Source organism: Trachurus trachurus, assembly GCF_905171665.1.
Source record: "Trachurus trachurus genome assembly, chromosome: 24".
In the NCBI taxonomy this organism is placed as follows: Eukaryota; Metazoa; Chordata; class Actinopteri; order Carangiformes; family Carangidae; genus Trachurus; species Trachurus trachurus.
Window position 1 is genome coordinate 14,408,227 of NC_139910.1, and position 26,762 is coordinate 14,434,988.

Consider the following 26,762-nt stretch of genomic DNA (forward strand, 5'->3'; position numbering starts at 1 on the left):
TTTCTGAATGCTTCCTGCTAAAACTGAGTCTCTGTGGTGTAAAACTGTGGGGGCTCAGAATGAGGTGTTGGAAAAATTACAATATTTTCAAGGAGGGAATGTGATTTACAGGCAGGTGGGGGGTCTGACAGGGTGTAGCTCTGCAATGTGATACGCTTTCCTTGTTGTAGGGGATGAATATGGTCAAGCTTTGTGGGCAGACCGTAAAAAATGTCACTGTGGATATTCCATTTTCCCTCCCAGTAGGTAACAATGTAACATGTCATGACCTTTGAATCAGGTTTCTCGAGGAACAAATGACCTTGAAATGCTGAGGCACGTTCCAGGCGCCATATTTAAAGATAGTCACAGTGTACTGTATACCGGGCTGCTGCATAAACAAAAAGACTCACGGGCGGGAGTGATGTGGTGATACTGTAAGTTTCTCATGTGGTGCTGCATGTTCCTTGACGGAGAATCTCTCAGGTTTGGTCGTCCAGGCGTGGAGTGTTACTGTCAGCATGAGAGCGGAGCCGCCGTCATCCAGCTTCAGTTTCTCATCAATGAGGTAAGTTATAAGATACTCACGCTGCTCAATTACGCTGCTGATGTGCATGTACCCACCCGTAAGGCTAGTGCCATCTTATGAAGTAAGTAACTCCATGGGTAATAGTGTTACTGGGAGAAAAAAAAAGGATATTATTATCCCGCCCCAGTTTTCTACTTTAGTCTCTTAAAAAAGACTTAGGGGCTGATTCATAAATGTTCATCCCTGGTAATCGCATTTCACCCCTAAAATGTGCAAAAAAAAGGTTCCTCCTGTGTGCCATTGGAAGTGGAAGGGTGGTTGAATGATTTAAGTAGTTGTGTGAAAAATCTAACTTTTCTTATCTCTTCATCTCTTTCCACTCTTTTTCCACATTTTAACATGGTGAAGTGTCATCTTCCCTATGTACTGCCAAAAGTAGAATCAGTCATTTGACCAATTTGCCCTGGAATCGGCGAGGCTGGGTAATGATTCTCAATACTCCTGAGTACTGCGTGTTACTGCGTTCGTCACACTGACTCGTTAAAACTGTCAGGAATGAAAAGTTGGCACCGCAAGCTCGGTGTTTGCTAATTTTAGACAATACATCATCACTGCTTGTGTTAAAACCTCATTGAATATATGCTTTTTATTTAATTAATTGCAAAAAAAAAAAAAGTTTGTGATGAAATGAAATGTTCCTCAAACCAAGAAACTGCAAAAAGGGGTAGTCACACTTTGATATTTTATTGGCATCAGAACCAAGAAATCCAGAACAGACATTCACCACATTACTGACATTTTGAGTCTCTCTTCTTTCTCTGGGTAAAATCCATATGAATTAATTTCATATATTCATAAACAGTGCGTGGGATTTCTCGGTTTTCAGCTTTCAATTTGATAGACTTGTCAGCAGGACTTGAAAGAACTATGCTAAAATTGTTACATATCAGCAGCAGGGTTCAAAGTGTCAAAGAAGGACACAGCATGGGAACTGCGTTGTATAACGGCTGTGATGGTTGTTTGCATCTATCCTTTTAAAATCACAGATATGAGTCATCCCACAACTCACCCAGCCCTTATTAAACAATATTGCTCAGCTTAAATAGACACTTCTGCTTCATATGTCACATTAAGCCACAGGCCACAATAAAGAATTTAGAAGCGATTTGTTGAGTGTCTATTGACAAGCTGGAAATGTGTATTGCATACCTACAGCACACTCTGATTCATATTGAAAGAAGCACAAGTTTGATTTACTTCATCTTTTTAAGAAATGCTGTACTTCTCACACACATGCACATGCACACACACTGATTTCAGCGTCTGTGTGACTGTGACTCAGCAGCTCAAACAAACCCAGAGGAAGATGGAGAAGATTTTTAGTGCCTCCTACACACACATGCACGCATATACATCTCATGAATCATCATGGTTACCTGGGAGAAAGCTGACTGATTTAAAATCAGCTTGAGTTTCCAGGGAAGTCTGACTCATATATGTAACGCTCAAAGACAGAATGTGCTCTACATGTAATTCAGTAATAATTCCTGTTTTGCGAAAGCCTTTTTTTAAACTCTTGAAATATGAGATGAAATGTCTCTTCTCCTCTGACAGGGAGCGCTGGTGAGCGCTCTGGCTGATGACAGTGTCCACCTGTGGAACCTGAGGCAGAAGAGACCAGCTATCCTTCACTCCCTCAAATTCAACAAAGAGAGGTAAGAGGTTCACGAGCAAAAACAAAAAACAAAGAAAAAGAAAAAAACGCACATGATGTCAAAGTTAACTGGATCTTTCTGCAGCTCTGTTTTCTCTCAGTTTCTCCTCCTCCCTCCTCAATTAGGCCGTCACACTCGCTCTAGTGCAACATGCACTGTGGCAGGGGCAGTGTCACAGTTTACTGCCAGTGTGAACTGTTGCATTTCGCTGACTGTCATACTGTATGCAAACAGAAGGCTTTTCATTTGGCAAAACACGCGCCTCCAAATCTGTGCACAGGGCAAAGGAGGTGACGCTGATGCTCTCTCTCTCTCTCTCTCTCTCTCTCTCTCTCTCTCTCTCTCTCTCTCTCTCTCTCTCTCTCTCTCTCTCTCTCTCTCTGTCTCTCTCTCTCTCTCTCCTCTCTCTCTACCTCCCTGTTGGCCTCTAACTAAACGCTCATTATTTGGGTCACTTACTCTGCCTTTGAGGCTTTCCCATCACTGTGGCACAGGTGTGAGTCTACCCAAACACCTGAAGGTTTGCAGCGGGTCACACATAAACACAACATACAGTAAGCATAAACACACACAAGGAAGTAATATACAGAGATGCCCCCATGTCAGGATGGGAATTGAATCATGAGGCTTTTAGGAACCATTTCACAGGCAATTTTACCAGTTTTACGGGTAGTTTAATTTATGAAGTACGAACTGTGTGACGTTTATATTACTAATAATCATTTTTTGTTTTAGACCATATTATAACCAAGCACTAAGCAACTTGCACAGATTTCTCATCAGGTTGAACACTTTGTTGCCTTGAATCTTTTTTTCTTTAGAGTTGTATTATTGTCACATACTGATCTGCTTTGTGTTGTGGACTGGACCACTGGGAAAACTCAGTGGAATTTCAAGTTATTTTACATGAAAATATAGGCTAGCATATATTGTGAACAGGATAAGGCTTCCTTCCTTTTTAAAGATTCTGCAGACATGCCTCAGATTGTAAATGTCAGAATGTCCTTGAAGGCACCAGCACTAAGAGTTGAAAACCGCTCTTGCTTGCAGCCTCAATATTACATGATGAAAATGTAATTTAGCAATAATTTAATAGATAATGCTAATATGATTAAATGGAAAATGATCTGCCTAAATGGAATTAAATCAAGTCAAACAGTATGCTTTTTAAATGCCATGTTGGTACAGTACAGTATGTGACACACGCAAATATGGAAGCAACCATGACATTATGAAACATTCACTCCAACATCGGAGGAAGACAAGTGAAAAGAGAGAATCACCTCACCTCAAGGAAGCTGGTGTCCAATGTCTCCTCCAGCCACTAATGCAGTGATTACCCATCAGAACCAATCATATCACTGGCCAGTGATCTGTCACTCTGAAAAGTGGTGAATGGGTTAAATGTCATCGCCAATGATCTGAGACAACACTGACGATATGGACAGGTGCCCAGCAGCAGCTTTTGGGGGAGGAGGAGGGAGTTGTGTGTTCTTGTGGAAGCGCTTGACCGCCTCTGACATTTAGAAAGCACCACCAACCAACGCATCAACGCTAAGAAGACACAGCAACATAGGGGAGCAGAGTTAGGGCATCTCATGCTTGTGGATGAGGACTAGCAGAAGAAAGTAAACATAAAGCAGCGGAGAGGAGCCGAGAATGAGGGAGGTGAGGATGAGGATAAAGAAGGGAAATGATGGTAAGCGAAATCGAGAGTAAGAAATAAGGGCAAGAGGAAGAGCAGGAGTTGGGCCGTTCTTCATTTCCTGGTTAAAAATTCAAGAGGATGAATTCTGGCTTTCACTCCTCATCCATACGTAATGAGCACGGACCGGACGATTAGAGGAGAAAATGCAAATATTTGGGCCTCATGAGTGAGGCAGGCTTACCGGTTGATCTCTGCATCAGACATCAGTCTGGCTGTTCGACCACTCACAAAAGTTAGATCTGAGGGCTTGGCTGTCTCACAGAGTGGCGGTGACTCTTCTCTGCTTCTCTTCAGTAGGCTATTCATGTAACAGCTTGGAATCACTCTCGGCTTAGTAATAGCAATACATTTGCATTTGCATTAAGTCTTTCAGTTTCCTGCTTCCTCCAAAAGACATAAAGCTCATGAAAGCAGGAACGTAACTGTCTGTGTTTGTCTACTGTGTACTATGTATTCCATATGTGTTACATGTATAGTATACATGTTACACATTATGTATACATTGTATACCAGCGGTATCTTATTTGATTCCTGCAGTACATGCAGTTGACATGTCATATAGTACTGTACAGGAGTTGGGATGTAACAATCTAACAACAAATGTGATACAATTGCTGATTGAATGTAGATGTGTGTTATTGCTGGGAGTAACATCCTCAGACATATTGACGGGCCTCAGCCCATGAAGACCGAGCCACTTTATGGGCTTTTGAGGTCTGTCTTTCAACTTCTAGAACCACATGCTACTGTATGCTACGCTGCTCGGCCTCTCGGGACCACAAGGATCAATAAGAGCTATAGATAAATGCATGGAATTAAAAGCATATAAATAACCATGCAATTTTACATTAACTTCATGTGTGAGAAAGTATCCCATCTTGACATGTAAGCAACGGGTATATAACTTCTATTTGCACCACTCATCTATCATCTGGCTCGGAGCAAGTGGTGTTTTGCTTTTAATGCAGTTGTGTTTGTGTTATGGGCTTTGCTGATTCAGTGTAGCATGAAAAATCCATCTTGGCACCAAAGTTGTTATTCAAGCAGAGTGCATGAAATTCTTCATATGTATACATCAGTATGGAATTATGTTCAAGTGTTTGCGGAGTAGCTCTCCATTTCGCATTTTTGTTTAGTGATACTCAACCCAGCAGCCCTCCATAACTATTGTTGTAGTAGTTGCCCCAAAGGAGAAACCTCTTAATTTAATGGGACCATCAGGGTTTTGTTGGGCCCTTCTTATTTCAACTCTCCTATCACACAGTTTAGTCAAGTGTCTCGGACTCTGATGAGCTTTTAAGATCCCCTCTGGCTCAGAAAGCTGCAAATACTGTATCTTTTATATCTGCTTTGTTTATTTTTATCGAAGGTGTGCATGCCTTTGGATCCTGGCTTTTTAAAACATTTCTTAAAAGAAATAACATAAGGTTACATTTCCAAATGGCTATTAGAGGATCAAAGTTTGAAGTGTCACCTGAAGTTAAGAATGGTTATTGAATTGACGCTAAGAATTGCAGATCGTTTTGAAGACGGGCGTGTTTCAGGATTGACTCAGACAGATCTGTAAAACCTGTAAAAGTCTTAGTCACCCACTGCCACTCGATCCCATCCCTCACTTTTTCTTTCTGCCTTTGCTCCTTTGTTTTTCTCCTCTTTGACTATTTGTTCAAAGCTTGACTTTAGCTTGTCAGGGTGTAGAGGACAGGGCAGCCATTTCCTCAGTCAACAAAAGGACGGTCACCCAACCAGAACTGCCACGACAGACTCCTAACGGAGCAACAGAACAAAAAGAAGTCAGAAACAGAATCAAACGCTCAAGTTCCTACCACCCCAGGTACATTGTGAGTCACAGAGTTTGTTTCTGTGTGGATACACAGAGATTATTCTCGGCTTTACTGTATGTGCCTTAAGGACTAGCGCTAATTTTGAGAAATTAACCATGCTGCTCTGTTGCTTTGAGGTAGATGTGGAGGTTGATACCTTGTTACGTACGGAGCTACAGCCTTGAGATGATTAGCTTAGTTTAGCATGAAGACAGCTATACTGTTTATCTATTGTGTTCCAAAATACAGCCAGCAATGCCTCATACTTCCTAATTAACATCTAATTTGTTAAATCTATACACAAACAAAAATGTAAAGATGACCATTTGTGATTTTAGAAGGGATTGTGTGAAAAAAAACTATTTGTCCACCTTGCATTTATGTGCTTTGTCTCCGTTTGTGGTCACCACAAGAAAAGAAGAGTTCCAGTACACAGCTGTGCATGAAACCACAAATTGTTGTTTTTACATTTGTAGTACTGAGTAAAGAAACAAGACAGAACTATATTAATTTGTGAGCTTCAAGGTGGTTGTTTTTCATGTCATGTTCATTTTGGGCCACTGTGGGCTACCAATAGGGCAAGACTGCTGCGGCCCCCACACAGGCTAACATACAGTATAAAGGGCCCCATTGTTATTGGGTGGCTTTCTTGCTAGCAGCATCTTTCATTTCTAACTGTGAAAGATTAGCTTAGTTTTTTCACTTTCACACACAAACTAAAAAATAGGTAAGGCTGATGACAGCGCAGGCCAGTAAAAATAAAAAAGATTATACTTGGTTCACTGCCAAAAATCTAAATTGTGTGTGTTTTACAGCTAGCTTTTTATCAACTGCTTCTTTTCTTCATGTAATTCACCTTCTGAAATCTGTAGGCAGCATGTCGTCTTGGGGCCCGTTCCAATACTGCAAACAGATCCCTCTTTCTCACCTTCCTTCCTTCTTTCTCTCATTCCTCTGATCAGAATTTGAGTTGATGGGTGAAAGCAGTGTGGCGGAAAGCCCTCCGGCGTCAGCATCCATTCACATCAGATCACAGGCCCAAGGAGAGAGGAGAGAAGGGAGGAGGAGTTGAGACAGACTGGGCCTCAGCCAGAGAGCAGTGAGTCAGTCTGTGGGTAGGAGTGTGGGGATGCAGGGAGCGCAAAAAGAAATCCTGTCGAGTCATTCTGGCGTAGGATGCTCTCGTCACCTCCTGGCCCTCACAGGAATGCACTGCAGATGTGGATGCTATCGTCAATGCAGGGTGATATGATGGGAGATAATAAGAGGAGGGGGGAACATGTATACACACTCATACAACACAAATGAGACCTGATCTCTGCTCTTTTACTTGCTCATTTGTAAGATTTTTAAAGAAATTTTGTGTATCAGAACAATAACTCATTGTCTCTTGATATATTTGTGTTTAGCCTAGAAACAGAGTTTTCTCAAATATTTTGGTGATTCAGGTTACCTCAGGATTGCTGATCTAGGATTATATCCCCTCAGAGACTTTTATTTCTTTTTCTCCCTTTTTCACTTTGACTTAACCTTCTAAACGTACAAACACGTATATTGAAAAAACTGTGATGGTGAACCAGTGTCGGCTTTTTTACTTTAATTATAATAAAGGCACATAAGGCTGGGATCGATGTTCTGCAGGTGCACCCTGTCTGTATAGCCGAAAAATAGTGTGAAAAGTGCTGGAGAGATGTGTTGCAGAGGCAATTTTGTGTGTGTGTGCAAGTGTGTACGCAGTGTGTTATCAGATTAGATTCTTCTTAACTGAGCCCCTGTGGCTAGATTGGGGTCTCTGGCCTCTTAGATTCTCCGATTAGACTCCTCTGTCCCATCTGGAGCTTTGCCAAATGGATGCTGTATGCCACCAACTTTTGCTTGTGCTGATGTGTGTTCTGTTATTTCTACAGTGATTGGCATTTGTTAATCAACTTTTTTGTTGCTTGATAATCATTCTTATCTGCATTGTCTTTGTCTGAGAACCCATTTCCAAACAATGTTGACAGAATATTTGCCTCTCAGATACTCGTTTTAAAAGATAGTACTGACCGGATGCGATAACAGAGGATTAACATCTGCAGCTTAGTCTATTTTACATTAATTTAGTAATTGATATCTTTGGATTAATTACATTTTTACATCATAATACAAGTGTCAGTGGTATTGTACAGTATGCGCCTTATTACTGTTTAGCTACAGTGATGGCGACACACTTTGATAACAGAAACCGAATCCTATCCTTTTTGCAAAGCATTGTTGTCTAGTCAGCCATTCTGCAGTAAGCGGTCAGTGCTTTGCTGAAGGACATTTCAATAAAAGTTGTTCACAAAAAGGAACCAGAAGGAGGCCGTTTAGCTCAAAGTTTTCAAACTGATAGTTTTAAAATGGCAGATTGCTTCATTTGTAGCAATGATCCTCTTTGATGGGAGCATCACAGAAAACCCTGTGTTGCAAATCATGAGTTTCCCCTCTCGCCAATTCATTTGCAGTGAACCATGCTCTCATACGTCTAGCCCACAGTGCAGTCAGCCTCTGAGTTGTGTGTGGCAGGCATCTGTCATGTCTGCGGCAATGTGTTTTGCCCTGAGCCTGCAAGCTAGCTGCTGCCTTTGTGTGTCGTGACCACTTGAAGCTGGAGCTTTCACCAGGAGACACGCGTGTGCAAGACAAGTGTGAACACAGTGACGCAGACACATAAGAGCACTTGCACAAACCTTTGTATTTGTACGCATACAATAATACACAGCGAAACACACGCACACACACACTTACAAATTGCTAGCAAATTTGTATAATTATGCTCCTGATGCTGCCACTCAGTTGGCCTCTCTCGTTCCAGCTCTCAGAGCACACACACAGATCAAGCATATTTATATGCAACATAGATTTACATACAGTATATGTAATTACACTAATTTCAATCAGCGGCTGGGAAGCATGTATCCGTGCAAATGTATGCACACAGACACAAGCATGGTACAGGCACAGAAATAGTCATTTGCGCACGCAGTGTTTGTGTTTTCGAAAATCATCTCCCTGAAAGCTAGCACATGGACACACTCCAGCCCTTACATACATAGACAAGGCACATCTGTTTGTGCAGATGGAAAAGGACATTAACTCCAGTTGACAGTCTGCCTACTGGATATAAGGACGCCACAAGTTGTCATGAAAAGTCATATTGCCCTTAGTCATCTTGCCTGGTTAAGTGAGTCTGTATGAGAGTGTGTATCTCAGTGATCAACTGCTCATGTTTCAGTAAGTCAGCTCACACTGTCTTCTAAAAAAACATGTTCATATGTGACTAATTAGCATGGGGAAATACATGCTCCCTTGGTGAGCTGGGAAATCCAGGCGACTAATTTGGCAAAGCAAATGTCGTATGAAACTGTTTTTTGCCAGAAAAGCCATGTTGCTCTCTGATGAGATTTAATAAACGAGCATGCCCAACTCCATATTGGATTAAGCCGGGTCATACTCCCAGCTGTACGTGAATGTAGGTTAGTGTGTGGTGTGTGTCAGAGTCCTGCTTTGTGAGTGTGTTTTGTGTCCTTTTTGTGCAAACTTTGGGAGATGTGGATGAGATTTATGTCAAGGAGCCCAGTGCCTGTGCTCAGAAATATGAATATATTCATGTGTTAGAGCAGAGCATTGGGGCAGAGAGGAAAGGTGTGCGTGTGTGTGCGTGTGTGTGTGTCTCTCTGTGTTTGTGTCTGTGTGTAGGAGCTGCTACTCTCAATACAGCCCTGGAGCAATAGTGTGAGATTCAGAGAAAGAGAGGCAGAGAGAGAGGGAGAGATAGAAGCTGTCTGAGCAGTAAACCACACAGGAGGGCTAGCTACCTAAAGTCACCGCAAGGACATGTTTATGCTAGCTTATGTTTTGCAGTATGTTGCATTGTCTGTTTATGCAATTGCAACATGTTCCCACAATATAACATTTTAATTTGTACTACTGACATCCTTTGCCAATTATTATTTCTGCCCACAGGGCTTCTAAAGGTTCGCCTAAGGTCAAGAGGAGATGACTGGTTAAATACTGGAAAAGTACCTCTGGCCAATCTTTAGCTTTAACTCAGCTCTTCAGTATGCAACAACAAAGACACACAATCTCTTTCTGAACTTAACCCGGTTCTTTGGCGTGCTCTTAATTATAGAGATCTTGATCACGCTGTACTGTAGTTGCCTGTTGCCTGGGGAGGATAGATATTCTAGGGGAAACAAATGAAAAACATATTTGCTACAAAAACAAATTTGCTAATACAAGATTATTTTTTACGAGAGACGGTTGTAGTGTAACGTAATTTGAAAAAAGTCACTGAAGCATGGGGAAGGGGTTATTATGATCTTCCTGTAATACTACATAAGGCCTGGGCTTAAGTACAATGCCAGTTTTATTAATTTGTCTCTGTCAAGATAACATTTTAATCTGATTGTAAGAGGAAAAAATGTTTTATTTTATCTTGGAGTCATATGTTTTTTGACCTGCTCTACAGTATGTCCCTAATCCATCTTTAACAGCAGATATAACAGATTTCAAACTTGTTGTGCTGAGTGATTCAGTTGCTAAATATTTGGTGGTCTGTAGCGGAGATACTCCAGTATGTCCTTCCTGTAAATAATGAACAAAGACAGTGCTATCACACTGTTACTGATTTATTTCCCTTCCTCCTCAGGTGGGTTTCTCAGCTGAGGAAACTTAGGGGCTTTGTGTCCGATATGCGGTTCACTGACATCCACAGGTGCAGCTCAAACCAGCGTGCCGACTCAAAAGGATCGCTGGGGGAGCTGGACGACCTTGAAATATTAACAAGTCGGATTACCAAGGTTGTACATTATTATTCCTCAGACGGATTCAGAGGTTGAATCAGAAGATGGATAAAAGGATAAAATGATGAAAAAAGGGATGAGAAGATGAATGGATAGCCACCGTTGAGGAGGGAAGGGTTTCTAACCTCTCATTAAACTTAAGTCTGATGGATGGATGAAAGGAGGAGGTTAGGGGGTTGATGATGAAAACAGGAGAATTATGGGTGTCTCATTGCCCTCATGTATCCTGTAGGTCTGCAGAGAAGCGGCTGATTGAATGACTCAAAAGTCTCTTTGGTTTGCCACTCTCATCTCCGCTGCCTCGACCTGACGGAGTGGTAAATAATCCTCTCAAAGTTTTGCATAATTTGTCTCTGTTTGTAATAGGACGTCGAGTGATTTTCAAGAAGCGCCTGACTCTCCGCTGTCTGTGTCTTTCTTCCTGGTGTGTCTGGTTTATCCTTTCTCTTCTTCTCTCTTGTCGTCTTCTACTCCCTCTTTCTTACCCGACTAACGCTCGTCTTCTCTCCCTCTCTTTCCGCAGAATAACTTTTTGCCACCTGCCCTTCCAGAGTAAATGGTTGTACATCGGCACAGAACGGGGGAACATCCACATCGTCAACGTGGAGTCCTTTATGCTCTCAGGCTATGTCATCATGTGGAACAAAGCCATTGAACTGTGAGTGTCGCTGCCCACGTGTCTCCCTCTCATTCTGCCTCCCACACATTTTGCCCTCAAAGTTCTTCGCAATGGCTCTCGCCTCTTCTTCAAATGCTGCATGATTTATATGCTGCTGAATAGTTTTTTTTTTTTTTTTTTTGCCACACAAGGAGGGGGGGTGTTCACATCCAAAGTGAATCACTGATTTGTAGATCAATATTTGAACTCTGTAGGGCTCAAACTCATATTGCCAGCACTGCAACACTGATCTCAGGGTCTATTGACTCACCTTGCAGCACTTAAGTGAGGTGAGGGATGCAGTGCAATCAGCGTTTTACCTTTCAAAAGGTTATTGTCGTTTAAATGTAAAAAAGATAAGAAAGAAATCATTAGTCAGTCTATCATTTCCAGACACAGTATCGGACTTCAGGTAGAGAGCGACCTGTCTGCTTCGCTGTTTCAATGGAACTGTCAGCTTGACAGGCTCCATTTTGGTTCCCCGCTGTAGAGACTTAAATTATTCACTGGAGCGTTTTGCTTTACGCTCATCCCCTTCTGTGTGTGTATGTGTGTGTGTGGTAGGGAAAAGAGGAGGAGGGGTGGAGCGGGGTGGAACAGGTGTCTGCCGAGATCAGTGTACGGCACACACAGACGTCTCGTCTCGTCGACAGGGCTGCAGGGAAGAAAAGGCGAGAGTGAGTGGTGGGAGCGAGGGAGGGAGGAAGGGAGGGAGGGGAATGTATGACAGAGAGAAGACGGGAGGGGAATGGATGAGACAGGGCTTTTGCCTGGGGGAAAAAAGGACATGCAGAGAGGAAGAGTGATGGAGAGGGATGGAGTGGTGACAGAAGGATAAATGCAGGTAACAGAGGGCAGAGCAGAAGATGGCAGAGAAGAAAGGAGACGTGCAGATAAATGAGGATGGAGAGGTAGATGGAAAAGGTTTCCAATTAAAGAAAAAGGGCAGAAGAGGAAGGTAAGGAGTGATAATGATGAGATAGAGAGGAGATAAGATAGAGAGGTAGATACTGGTGTTCTTCCTGGCAAGGACAAGCTACAACTTCCACTCCTTTTTCCTTTAAAAAAAAAAAAACATTTTTTCACTCTCCTTTGCCTTTACAGCACCTGTCACTCCTCCTCACCCTCACCTAGACGTCAATGTGTTTTGACTACGCCCATTCACACATTCCAACAAATCACCTTTATTCCAGAGCTGTTCATGACGTGACCATGGGGCAAAGTTACTGTATCAGTATCTGGAGTGTTAGAAATAGAGGGTGGGTTGAATAAAGGGAGTTTCACCATTAGTTTCTTAGAACAAATGCAGCATGCACAGAATGTGGAATAATAATAATAATACACATGAAAATATATTTCTCTCACAGATGCACAAACAGCAGTAAGTTAATGTGCAAAGGCTCTGGGCTAACCACCAGGGGCAGATGGGGGTTAAGCATCTTGGTTGTTGCTAAAAAAGTAGATCAGTCCCATCTAAAATACAGAAGTTTATTATTATAAAATTAGAAACTGAATGTTTTGCCACTTTCACATCAAACAAAAGGTCATGCAGTCTGTAAGTGGAATTTTACATGGCCTCAATATCCCCTTCTTTAACGCTGCAAATGGCAGAAGCAGTAAACACTCACCGTGCTGCTTGTCCGAGATAATACGAATCAAAATTTCCATTTATATTTGCAATAATACAATGACATGCACTTTCAAATCGGAAGCGGTATCTGTTATAGCTTTATTGCTAATTTTAAAGTCGTAAAACTTACAGACTCTTCCCCTTTCTCAACTCTTGTTACTTTATGCTATCTCACAGGTCCAGTAAACATCTCTGCATCTGCTCTCTTCTTTGCCCTCTCTTCCATCTCCACACAGTCCACCTAAAAATAATCATTCTCCCTCCCATTGTCTCCTAATATTGTGCTCTTGCCGCCCCTAACAGCTTTGTTAAGCCACCAAACTTTCTTTGACGTGTTGTTGTTTCCGCCCAAATAGTAGCTCTGCACAATTAGTTTGAGGAAATGAGGTTTCCATATCTTTCAGTTCAAGCCTCAATCACTCACACAGCCATTCTGCGGGATATTACGGCTTGAAGATGGCAGTGGTGCCAGGAATTGATTCTGGGATTTGTTACAGTAGCTTTCTGTTTGCATATCAGTTTGAGTGTATGAGTGTGGCTCTGTGGTTTGCTTTGATGCAGATCAGAGAGGTGTGAGGTGATTCTCTTGTTCTCCTGGGTCTCTCTGCCAGCTGTGGGCTTAGAGGAGGGTTGCTGTGCCCATGCGAAAGCCTCTCTCTCATTGTTCTGTTCTGTTGCGAAGTTAGCACTTGATCTAAATCAACTGCAATAAGAGCTGTAACGATTAGTCCAGTGACAGAAAATTAATCAACAAAAGTGTTCATGATTGATTTGTCGTTTAACAGGCAACGACTGCGGGTTGCTGTTTCTCAAATCAGAGAAACTTCTGCAATTTAAAAAAAAAAAAACTTTGCTTAAAGCGAGAGCTCTGTTCTATTGTGATTGTTGTAATGAGGCTAGGATATGGTCTGCACCGGGGTCATCTTCCCTCGGGCCCTGCTATTTGGAGACAAGCTGCGGTAGCTGTGTGTGCCAGTGGCCCCAGGCCTACCCTGGCCCAGTGCTCTGTCTGTTTGTCTGACTCACACCTCTGTTCCCAAGCTACTGTACTGAGAAAGACTAATAGACACACACACATATCCTGCTATAGCCAACTGTGTGGCATGGCATTATAGTTCAGTTAGGGCTGCAGGCATTAAGGACATTGCAATAAGGCCACATGTAAATCTGTGTTTGTTCACGTGACGCATAATTTGTCTATGTGTGTTTGCGCTGCGCTGCATATGTAAAAATGTTTATATGTGTGTAGCTGGCAGCATCTGTGTGTGTGTGCGTTTTGATTTGATTCAGCTAGATGGTCACTGGGCACAAAGAGCCGGGGAGAAGTAGGACAGGAGTGGTAAAATGTTAACAGCTTACTATGACACATAGTTCACGTGAACATGTTAGCCCAGGGCCTCTCCTGTTCTGTCCTCTTTTATTTGCTCCCGCTCTCCCACTCAGGACCCTCAAGCTATTGTAAATACTTGTTTGAATTTTTCATGCTTCTACGTATGCTCCTGCACACTGTGGTTTTAGGCATGTGTGAATGCTGTCAGCTGGTGCTGCAGTGCACTAGGAGACTAGTGTCCCTCTGCATCAAGTATCAGACTCCAGGATCCTTGAGTTTGGGCTGCAGGTGTATAGAACCAGCACAGTGACCTTTCCTGGGGGACACAGCCTTAATCCGACACCCTGTGTAGTTAGGATGGTAATTAGTCACTTTTCTGATTCAATTTAGTTCAGTACAAAGATTTGTATCAGTAAAAGATATCATTGTTCATAAGATCCTGCCTCAGTCTTCACTCTAGTCCTGGATTTTACATTAAATATGTCTGAAGCTTGTTTAAACCTTTTTTTTTCAAGTCAGTACAAAAACTGAATCGTTGTATTTCAGTAAGGTTTAAGCCAGTGATGCTGTGCATCAGAATTTGAGGCTGTCAATCAGCAATAAGAGGAGTCTCAATGCTAAATGTTACTGGTTTGGCCAGTTTCTGGATTCTGTATAAAAAATCTGTTGTGGAAATCTCCACATATGCTCACTGAGGTCAGGATAGAGCAGCACAGCACAGCGTTACCCACTGGTGTTATGTTTTTTCCCCCTAATCACACACACCAATCATGTATGATTGCCTGAAAAATCATACGTAATGATAACAAATTCCAGATATAGCATTTCGTCAGCATTAACACACACACAGTCACAGTCGACTGAGGTGACATGAGGCCACATACCGTATGGCTCTGCTGCAAACAGGCTTTTCAAGCCACGTTGCCGCGGAGACGCTGTCATGGTGACTGCGCCTCTGCTGCCTCAGAGGGTGTCACCCGTGGTGACAACAGATGTTTGGGGCTTCACCGTGCATGTGTGTTTTCAGTGCACATGCATGTCTGTGTGTGCAGTTCAGCCCTGAGTAGGTATGCTGGCTGAATACCTGTGCTTTTATTCATACATGCATGAAATCAGAAGTCAGACCCTTTTTCTGTAGTTGACATTGATGATGTCTGGTGTGTGTGTGTAAGAGGACGTGGGGGCGTGCTTTCATTGAAGACATGTTTTCAGATTCAATGAGGTGTTACTCTTCCTATTGCTTAAACATTCCCCCTGCACTGTCTACACACCCAGACACAATGGCTTTATGTTGTGTTTGTGTGCGCTCAGGTCTTTGTGTGGTTTAGTTTCTGCATTGCAATAAAGGCATCATTGAGTGGGGGGATAATTGATCTACATTCGATGCTGTAAAGGTTTATAGTAGATAGCTGTCGGGACTGGAGGAGCTAAAGACAGGAGAGTTTTCTATCAGGCATTTAGTCTTAACTGTAGCAGTTCTATGTGTCTGTGTTTGACATGAAAGACCTTGAACCCATAGCTGAAATACAGGAAGAAATGATACGATAAGAATAACAAGTATGCATAGAAAACATGCACTTATAAACTCACATACCCAAATGTTCCTGTCCCTGAAGCCCTTTTTACTCTGTATGCAAAACGCAGAGTTATTAGCTGTACGCAGGCAGAAATGTGTGGTCACAGGAGCGTGCTGAAGTAGTTAAGCAGGCGTGTGTGTGTGTGGGGGTGGGTGGGTGGGTGGGTTTGTGTGTTTGTGTTTGTGAGTGTGGATGATTTTTGGGAGCCTGTCTGTGCTCTGCCCATCCTGCCTCTGTTGCCATGGTGATTCCTTTATCTCCAAACCTGAACGTGTATTTGCGGACTTTGTGAATATGTTCACGTCAGATTTATTTACTGTATAACAACAGGTTTTTTATTTTTTATTTAAACAAAACAGATTTGTTATGGAGTCTCACAGGGGAACATCAAATCCTGAAACAAGAGGAAAGAAACCAAGTGGGACCGGCGAGTGAGCCTTTTATGCATACAAGTTGCATTTTGTAATTCAGATGGAGGGTAATTGTCACGGGTGTATGTTTTCCAAGTGGGGCTTGGTGTTAAGATGTGTTTTAATTGTGCCGTCATGCAAATGTGCGTGTGTACATGTGCGTTGTGCTCTGGACGGCTGTTAGCAGAGAGACAGGCAGTGAACAGGGATTAGATAAATCAACAGCTCCAGCTGCAGCAGAGCTTAGGTAATAAGGCTCCAGCACTAACAGGCTAAATATAGAGACAACTGACTGACTCCCTGCCTGCCCACTAACTGCTACCTTCCAACACACACACACACGCACACAGACAGAACATAACTGAACAGACGGGGTTAATATTCACCCCCTAATAATTGATTTCCATCCAAAAGATGTTTTTCATCATCTGCATGCCCTGCCCTCTGCCGACTGGCGATGGATAAAAGCGCTGCTAAATACGTGGGCCTAAAACAGACATTACTTACATTCGGTTGCAGCTCTTTCCTCATCCTCTCCTTGTCAGGCATCCCTGCCCTTTCTCCCTGGTTTGGGGGTTATGTTTCAGGCTCTAATAGTCACTCTTTTTTTTTTTTTTTTTTCAGCCGTGACCTTCTCTGGCGCTCCTCAGCCCACATCGTATCTTTAAGGCAGGGCAGGTTAGGTAAAATTCTGCAGCCACGTGGCGCAGAGAGAGGAGATTTGACATAAGGCTGTCTAGAGGGTAAAGCATAGACAGGAGGGGGAGAGGAGAGGAGGAGGGGGGGCAGCCGAGCATTTTGTGCCATCGTCTTCGCTGACATGCAAATGGTCACACACACACACACATGCACCGACACGCTGGCACATACACATGGCCATTGGGGACTGTCTGGCCTGGCAGAGCCATCCATCACAACCTTGAGTGAGCTTATGTCTTTGAACAGCCTTTTAAAACCTTGGAGTGATTGGCAGCTCTGTCCTCCCTAGTGGATCTCTTCCTCAGGTTCAAAGACACTTGCGTCCCACCTTAACCCTCTTCATATCACTGTGTGATGGGACTGAACTGTCCCTATGTCTGTGAGCTTGTTTTGATTGTTACCATGTCTCAAAGAGAAAATCTATTTGTCTCTTCCTTTGTCTTCCCTTACATTCTGTTTCTCTCATCAGGTCCTCCAAGGCTCACCCTGGACCAGTTGTCCATATAAGTGACAACCCAATGGACGAAGGAAAGGTAAACAATGACTTTTTTTTGTCTGAGATAACAATATTTTGTCGTGTTGCAGCGAACCAAACAAATGTTAAATGGAAATTCAGGGCAATTACATAACAGTTCTGCCTTGTGAAGGTTATGTTTACATTCAGTGTTTCTCACCAAAATATATGTTTTGTATTTCTGACGTCTTACAATCTCCTCCAAGAACATTTGAGCTTTTATCTTTTCAGATATTTTAACTACAGTATGCCTAAGTTTTCTTCTTCACTGCCTGTGTTCATGCATCACTACTACTCAGCAGAGTAAACCATCCATGTGCATGCACATAATATAAACAAACCTGGGACCCACTCACAAAAAAACAAAACAAAACCAAAAAACACTTCATAGTGCAACTAATTGTAAAAAAACAAAACAAATTTTCCAACCAGTAGGCATTCAGGTCAGTTTTTAACATGAAAGATTATTTCAATAAAATGCCCACACTTTTTACTCTGTTTCTGTACCTGCAGCACACCTTGTTTAGCTTTCAATTGGTCATTTCCATTGCACAGTTAAATATGGCCTGTAATGTGCATTTGATATGCTTTTGTGATACATATTAGAATGTTCAATTATTCAGACGATGTGTTATTTCTATAAATAAGTTTTCAAAATCATAAAAGAAAGTCTTACTCCATATAAATTCTAAAAAAAAAAAAAAAATCTCCTTGCATTTTCTGTTACCATCTCCTGTGAGCCCAGGTGGGCAGGTTTCTCCCTGAGCCACTGGCATCTACTTACACCTGACTTCCTTTCATGCTGTGCGTGAATGTCAAATGTATTACTTCTTTTTCTGCCCATGATGGGGTCTATTCTATCTCCTCTCTGTCATCTCTGCTACCTATCTCACTGACTGCCTGTCGCTCTTCCTTTTCCAGCTTATAATTGGATTTGAGTCTGGGATCGTGGTCCTGTGGGATCTGAAATCAAAGAAGGCCGACTATCGCTACACTTACGATGAGGTAGGCAAATCCCCCTATTTCCTTTTCTTCTCTAACCACTTTCAGTCACTTCACCCTCCCCGCCACTTCTGATGTACAGAGGATCTTTCAATACAGAAACTGGGAATTAAATCACATATTCATGAGCCGCTCCGATGCCGTTGTGCATGTGTACGAGTTTATTCCTAGAACAAACCCAGAGCTAGAGATAGTTTACTACAGCTGACAAGGCTTGAGAGTTGAGCATGTTTATGTAGATGACATATTGTACACTGTACGTACAGTGCACACACTTCTTCAGGAGTAAGTCTTTTCTCTCATTTGTGTTTTAAAACTGATGATGGAAGAGAGTGCTGACTGGGAATTAATAGGACTTTCTACTTCCTGTGGGGTAGAGGGTGACAGGGCTGTCTTTATGGCTGCTCTAATGTGTTGTTTAATGAAGATAAAGCTTTGGTTTACTGGAGAGTTTTTTTATAGCAAGTTTTGGGCAAACTTGCTTACTCTATTTGAGCAATCTAGCAGCGAGAAGAATGAGGAAGCTGGTCAAAGTAATTTCTCAATATTAGCTGTTGGAAATGTGAAATAGTGGTATTTAGCAAAATCTCACATTCAGTCTATTTTGTCGGTGCCTCTGTTTTTTGCAGTAGGGCCACTTGCAAAGAAGAGCTTATGAAATGCATTTTTTAACAGTGTTATGATTTATACAGAACAGCACCATGTGTTCCTGTCTCATGAATGAAGTTGCAAGGTTGCATAATGATTTTACTTGCATATTATGGTTGTAGAAAGGGCAACTTCATTCTGTGAAAGGTCTACCTCTTTTTTTAAGGCACTGAGTCATGTGGTTTTATTGGCTTCCCCAGAGGCATACAGTGTGTGTGTATGTGTGTGTGTGTGTGTGTGTGTGTCTATAAATAAAAGAAGACACAACAATAAAACACAGTGTCAGAGGCAGCTCACATTCTCCCTGGATCTGGCATGTGTCATAGCAAGGGTGTGTTTTGGTAATTTAGCCAGACTGCGGTACAGTATATTGATAAAATCTGTATTTCCTCTCATAATACATTACCTACATCCATTACAGTTAACATCATAATCAATATATATCACTGTCCGAGCTGTCTGTGATCCGTTGCACTCCATGCCTTATTTCCACATCCAGTTTCTGTGTATGGATTGTTTCATTATGTATTATGAGGGTGATGTAATGTGTGCCAGATTGTGGTTTCTTGGTACTTTTGGAGTTGGATGTCAAAGAAATGTAGCCAAAATACAAACACAGCAAATGTACTGTATGTGTTGGTCGTGCTCTTTCCAAGCAAAGCCTGACCTTTCATAACCCATAGTTTACAATATCAGTGGAAATTTGATATGACTACGAGTAGGAGAGCTCATTCATAAACTTGTTATGGAGGCTTAAGCCGGTTGAATGGTTTTTAGGCACCAATGTGCACACTTAAACACACACAGTCATCATGTACGTGGTCATACAGTGAGGTCCATAGTGCTGCGACACAGAGCCAAACCACCTGTGTAAGACAATTAGATAGTTGCAACGCTCACGCTGGTTCTCACCTCACCGTCAACGCTGCGATGCTGTAAGCACGCTGAGATAACAAGACTCACTGAGGTCTTCATAGACATAAAAATTAGAGTGTTTTGTGCGTTCGCCGTCTCTCTCACTCTTCCTGTCTCTGTATTTGCTCTGTCTCCCTCTCTCCTCTCAGATAAGCTAATATCCTCCCGCAGCTCCTAGGGCATTACAGCTCTAGTATTGAATCTCCCAAGGGAGCTCATCTCCTCTATCCAAACCCCTACAGTTACACCTCTCCAGAGACTGGGGTTGAGTGGGTGGGAATTTACCAATGGTGGGGTGGGTAACTGCTTTGCATTTTGCTCACGATGGTTCAGACTGACGACGCAATGGAGCCTGCAGCACACAAGCGCTCTGTCATCTCTTTTGTTATGTCTTGGGGTTATTCTCCTGGTGGAAAATCCCAGCGTCAGATATCTTTAAAGTTTAATTTGGCCCCAGACCAGCCCTGAAGGGCACTGGAGACAATTCCTGGGTTCTGCTGTGCTGCATCACTAGTGAAATGTGGTTATGATTTGCTCCATGACTTTTTTTAATAGTACTGTTGTGGACAATGTTGTAGCCAACACCGATTAAATGGACTGAGGAGAGAGTGCCATTGGGAGATGAACACGCCAGTGGCTTTGTGGTGGGAAAGAATTGGAATTATAGACAAAATTATACTGTATGTTGATTTCCATCCATCCATCCATCCATCCATCCATCCATCCATCCATCCATCCATCCATCCATCCATCCATCCATCCATCCATCCATCCATCCATCCATCCATCCATCCATCCATCCATCCATCCATCCATCCATCCATCCATCCATCCATCCATCCATCCATCCATCCATCCATCCATCCATCCATTAGCTATACTGCTTATCCATGCAAGGTAGGGGGGCCTGGAGCCAATCCCAGCTGACATTTTGCCAGGGCGGGGTACATCCTGGAGCAGTTGCCATTCTATCTCTCTGCAACATATAGAGACAAACAACCTCACTTGCTCTTTACTTAATATAATGCACTTAAAATTTCCAAGATTTGATGCTATGTAGGCTACGTACTCGATTTTCATATGCAATTGTAGGCACTATTTTATAGCTGTGTTGATTTTACGATGAGCAAGAATGTTCTGGTCTTCATCTGTGTATCAACAATATATCAATACATACCGTATTTCTGCAGATTTATGAGCTGAAATCTATCATGTTAATTGGGAGTGATGACAGAGACAGTGAGGGCTGAATTATATCCCAACATTGAGAGGGTTGCTATGGAAACTTGGGGCTAATTTGATGTAAAGATGGAGATGATTTACTTTCCTGGGCTGATTTCTGTCATTAAGCATTATGTACCATTAATTATAGGTAATTTGTAATGCATGGATTAGCTGGCATTTGCCGTCATTCACTGACATTGTGCGTACGTGCAAACTCCATCTCTGTAAAACCTCTGCAAACAATACTGCTGTGTGAAATAACTTTTTACAGCTATCAAATCCATTGTGAGCTTTATTCTTCCCGTTGTGCACCCTTTTCCCTGCTGTGTGCTTTCATTCAAACACTATTTGCCTAGGAGCTCGCCCGCCACGTATCAAAGTTGTCGACTGAAATGAACAAGAAAAGGTTTCCTTCTTCTTCTTTTCAGTAGCAGAGTTAAGTCAGCAGACCATGCAGTGATGGATTCAGACTTTGGAATAAGCATGGCGTAAAGCACATTTTAGTTTTGATGGAAGTTCGTGGATGTTTAAATAAGTGAGAGGCACTCTGCGATTTCAAAGGATAGACATAAACGGTGGGCTGGTCGCCGTATTCTCGGTGCATTTGTGACAGTTTTTGCAAACTTCCTCACAGAACGACAGCAAGTGGAGTGTGCGCATAAGGGAAGTAATGAAATTGTTTTGACTAAAATGAAAGCAGCTGTTTGACTGCGGAAATGTCAACAAATTGGAGGAACTTAACCTGGCCTTCTTACAACAATGAAATTTTCTGGCAGAGTGCAGACGACAGACGTACAGCACAGAAGATAAAACTTGTGTTTTTACAAGCTCTCAAAGAGCTGAGAGAGCATGACTTCCACTTTGTGTCTTTCACTGGATTGTCTATTATTAGGTGTGGATCAGCAATATGGGTTTTCAGTGAGTGTTAGCCAGAGAGCATCCGTCACCCTGACCCTGCGCCACTCTGCTCCGCCTGACTCAACACCTTAGTCTGAGTCTGGCCCTGATGAATGGCTGGAGTTCCTACACTTCCCTCCTGTTTATCTCCCCTTGCTCACTCAGTGCGTTGTATCTTTTTTGAATGGATTGCTTGGAAATGAAATCATGGCCAACTTTCTTTTATTTTCATGTCAAAGGCGTAAACACAAACCCAATTTATTCAGCAGTTGGTGCTCAAAAACTCTGGATCTAATTTGCAGAAACTGTTGGGAACCTTTGGAGAGACTGTGGCAACCATAAAGTATTTGTGTATACATCTAAGTATACACAAATGCAACTCACAGCATGCCGGTGTGTAAAATCTGCAGCAAAACACAAAAACTGGGGTGAATTGTTTGCTTTTATTTGTGTAGGAGCAAGGCACTGCTCTCTGGGCTATCACTGAACACTGAAGGCCATAAGTAACATAATAAAAGGTTTAAAGTAATTCCCACAGCCACTGCACATTAATTACATTAATTTCCAAGCGATCGATCATTCGAAACAGTTTCCGCTACTTCAGCTGTGGGAAAATTTGTGTTATCACCATATGTAACGTGTTAATGATGGACCTGACAGCATTGTGAAAGCTGGATGCAGATTTAGTCAGATAAAACAATTTGTCCTCAACTAATTGGTAGCACTTATTCAACTTAGTGAATGAGTGATGTCCATATAGGACAGTGCATTACCAGAACCTATACTCTTTTTGGTAGACAGCTCAGTTGACTGTTTGATATGTCCTTTTGCTGTGAATCCCTCCCATCTGGTCGTCCAATAAGATTAAAAATAAATGGTACAAATAATTTGCCAACTCAAGACAGAAGCCTGGCTTCGTTAGGAAGCATTTTCTGCCCCAGACCTGTTGTGAATACAGACATAACTGAACTATTCATAGCTGATGGATCATTTGTCAAGTCTGGCACAATATCCATTAGTGGGATAGAATATCACTCTTTATATGATGGTCAGTCTCTGTGGGGCTCTATCCATCACGATCGACAGGATGTTACTCTTCATAATACTAATGTCACAGGAGTCCTTCTTGGGCAAAAAAAAGGAAAACTGAGGTGTTAATTTTGTTGCGTCTGATCCATAAAGCTCTCAGATCATATTTTTAACAATGCTAGACACTCTGTGGAGCCAACACTTTACTCAAGAGTGAAATATTGGATTGCATTAATAGTCTCTTGCTATCAGCACAATTTCTTCGCCAAGAGAAACAAGCTAGTGCTAATCAAAATATCCTGTTGTCACAATTATCATAGCAAACCTTAAAAATAGCAGTCTCTTGTAACTATATTTCAAACCAAATGCTAACATGAGTACGCAAATACATGGCTACAATGTCCATAAAAATTATTTTTAACCAAATTTAAATGAAAAGTTTAGTATGTTATCAAGCTAAATTCTGAACAATAGCAAGAATTAGCAACTGCTGGCTGCACACTGCACAGCATATGCAAAGCAGTGCCTTTAGCTAAATACTAACATGCTCACACTAAAAGCAAACGCATGGTGATGCTGATGGGAATATAGTTTAACAATAATTTAATCAAAATCAAAGAGTTGGCCATCAAAATTTTGGGTTTATGGTAGTGGGATCATGATAATCCCATTAGCCTCTGAATAAAAGTTCTTGAAATCTCTCTGTCTACGGTTTCACTGGTCTCATGATCACAAGTTTTCTTGTTTATCAGTGGCAGTGGATTAAAGCAGTAATGACTTGAGGAATCTGTCTGACTTCGATTGCAATGAATCTCACAAAGTAAAATCAGGGACATCTTGGTTGTACTTTGACATAATAACAACATTACATTTTTTGCTCCTATCATAACAGATGATAGTGCATCATCTTTTCTAATAGAGCAAAAGTCTTAATTGGTAAATTGAAGCTCATAGGGGGCTCTTTGTCTCTTTCAGGGCTTATATAATAACCACAAGACAAAAGCAGAAACAGAATGGATTTCATGTTCCAAAACAAAAAGATTTCTCCATGGAAATCACTGTTGACATACTCGCCCTCAAATGCTTGTTTTTTAGATTAAGCCTTTTTTGGTTGAATGTTTTTCTACTGGAGCGGGGTTACCATTGCTGTGGGAGCTTGTGTGTGTGTTTGTGTGGAAGTGTGTGAGGCACTTCAGGGCTAAGCTGTCTTTGTGCCCCAGTGTGAGACAATGTTGGCAGAAGCTATTCTAATTAGGGCTGTGATATGCATGTTTATGTGTACGTCTATTTTGCTTCAGCAATCTCTGTTTGTGTGTGTGTCTCTCTTTTGTTGTGTGTGCGAGAGAGAGATTCTAATAAATGTTGACTGAATTCTCTCATCCCCTAAAGACCAATCTGTGAAAACTGACCTGATATAATAAATCATGAAATTAGTCTTTTTAATTGGTATTGTTTGAAATGATGAGTACCATGTGTTTCAATTACCCTACTCATTTTCCAATTAAGCTCAGTGCATTGTTCCCTCTTGGGACTGTCACAGTGAACAATGCACTGATAGATTTCTGGAGCTCAATCTCTCCTTGTCAACTCATCTGAATGGAAAGTCTCACCAAAGTGTGATAACTTTTAGCATTTAACATTTTCTTGAATGTCTGAAGATCAAATCCTTCATCTCGGCTGCAGTCAGCATGGAGGAAACACATCTAAGACCCTCTCTCTGCCAGTATCCAAACATCTCTTCTTTATTGAAACGTCATGTATAAATAAAATTGGAACAAAGATGCAGGATCAAACACTTCATGCCGGTGGTGAACCCAGATCCCCAAGTATGTCTAATTATAAAGTACGTCTTACACAGTCAAGGATAAATCGCTACAGTTCCAGAGTGTGGGATGCTAAAAAATTTTACAGACTCGGAAATTTGTTCACAGTGCATTCACGACGCCTGCGGGAACTACGTCCGCACCACCTGGCACTTCATACTGGTGAATCACTTCTGGCAACAAATCATTGACAAACTATCTTTTCTTCTAAGACATGGCATCCCACAGTCTCTGCTCCTTTTGCTCACAAGGACACACACCTGCCACCAGCTTAAATCAGACACCTAAGCAATTACTCACCGTGCCTCTCATTTCTAAGAAAAACAATCATTGTGGATAGCAAATTGGAAAACTCTTTGAGGTAGTAAGAGGGAATGAGTCATTTACCTGCGTAACAAGATAACTTTAGTCTGTGTGAGTCTGCAGTGAGATGTCGCATAACCCTAGCTCTGAGTCATCAAGCTCACGGTGACCTGGAGGAAATCCCATTGAGATAACCTGAGGGTAATGAGACCTTTGAAAATCCTCAGACCTGTGCACCCATCTCTGATTGCTTCTTGTTTGGACACAAACTGCTTTATTAGCTTCATCACTGTGAGTTTAAGATACAGCCTATCGAAAGGATGACAAAACTGACCATCAAGCAATACATGGGGTTCATTACACTCCACATCATGTATGCATAGATCCATGAGCTGACGCTGGTTCCCCATTTTGTTATATTTTGAAAAACTCAGCATGTTCAGTGACACACGACACCAGTCATGATTAATGACACACTGATGGCAAAATTGATATACATCTAAATAAATAGCAGGTGCAATTGGAATATTTTGACTTTTGACTGTGCGTTCACATTTGCATTGACAGTATATGAGGGAATCATTCATTTCAGATGCAAGACAAGGTGCAGCATTTGGGAGACAAGCTGACAAGGAAAACCATTGGCAAGTTAACACATCAACAATAAATGGAGCTGAAGCCACAACTGCATATTGTTGAACAGTGCAAATGTGGAAAGAGGCAGATAAATTCAAATAAGGCTGTACCAAATTCTAGCCATTATGTCATCATGTCTTAATGAATATTTCCCTGACAAAGCACTGGGCTCATGGTGGGATCTATTACTTCTGCTGCAGGTTTTCTGGTAAGAGAACGCACCCCGGGTGAAAATTCATGTCACAAGCCTTGTGAAAACTGCTTCGGAGGCGGGTTGTGAGCTCCACACAGATTTGTTGCACATCATCATATTTACTTAATGTCAAAATGTTCGCTAGGTTTAATTATGAGCCATGAAAAGGGCATCAATAAGCAAAGTTGCCCTTTACTGGTGCACACTGGTCATGATGTGTTTGTGTTTTCTGTGATTGCTTGTCAGCAGATAAATCATCGTGAGCCGGGCTTACAACAGTAGCAGGATTGCTCAGATGATGAGAGGACAGAGAAAGCAACGTCTCTCTAACTCTTGCCTGTCTTTCCTTATTTTGCTCTTTATTTATTTGTTTGACTCTCGGTTTTCTCCTTTATGTCGTGACTTTTTTCTTCTCGTCTTTATCATAGTCAGTTGTCTTTTGTTAAAGACAAAATGTAAATAGGCATTCATGAAATAGAGTTCTTAAATTTACAATCATGCTTATAAAACCTTCCTCTTGTCATCTCTGAGTAAAATGACCAATCCAATCTGGCTTATTTCACATCCAGCAAATGGCTCCTATAAAATGAAAAGCTTCTTCTAATGTATGCATTCATGCCACAGGAAATGCTCTGGAGTCAGGGGCCAGACCTCTATTCTCACTTTCACCATCTGTTCAAAAGTATATAATCCA

At 41.8% G+C, this 26,762-nt stretch overlaps 1 protein-coding gene across 3 annotated transcripts in view; it reads left to right on the plus strand.

Moving 5' to 3' along the window:
• stxbp5a (syntaxin binding protein 5a (tomosyn)) overlaps positions 1-26,762 on the plus strand; it is a gene marked incomplete at its 5' end in the record, with an annotated part of 84,197 nt that overhangs the window by 34,827 nt on the left and 22,608 nt on the right. For all 3 annotated transcript variants that reach the window (XM_084000617.1, XM_084000618.1, XM_084000619.1), the window contains 5 exons: positions 466-547; positions 2,123-2,223; positions 11,104-11,238; positions 17,354-17,417; positions 18,320-18,403. In XM_084000617.1, coding sequence (XP_083856743.1) covers positions 466-547; positions 2,123-2,223; positions 11,104-11,238; positions 17,354-17,417; positions 18,320-18,403 — 466 coding nt within the window. The remainder of the gene's footprint in view (positions 1-465; positions 548-2,122; positions 2,224-11,103; positions 11,239-17,353; positions 17,418-18,319; positions 18,404-26,762) is intronic.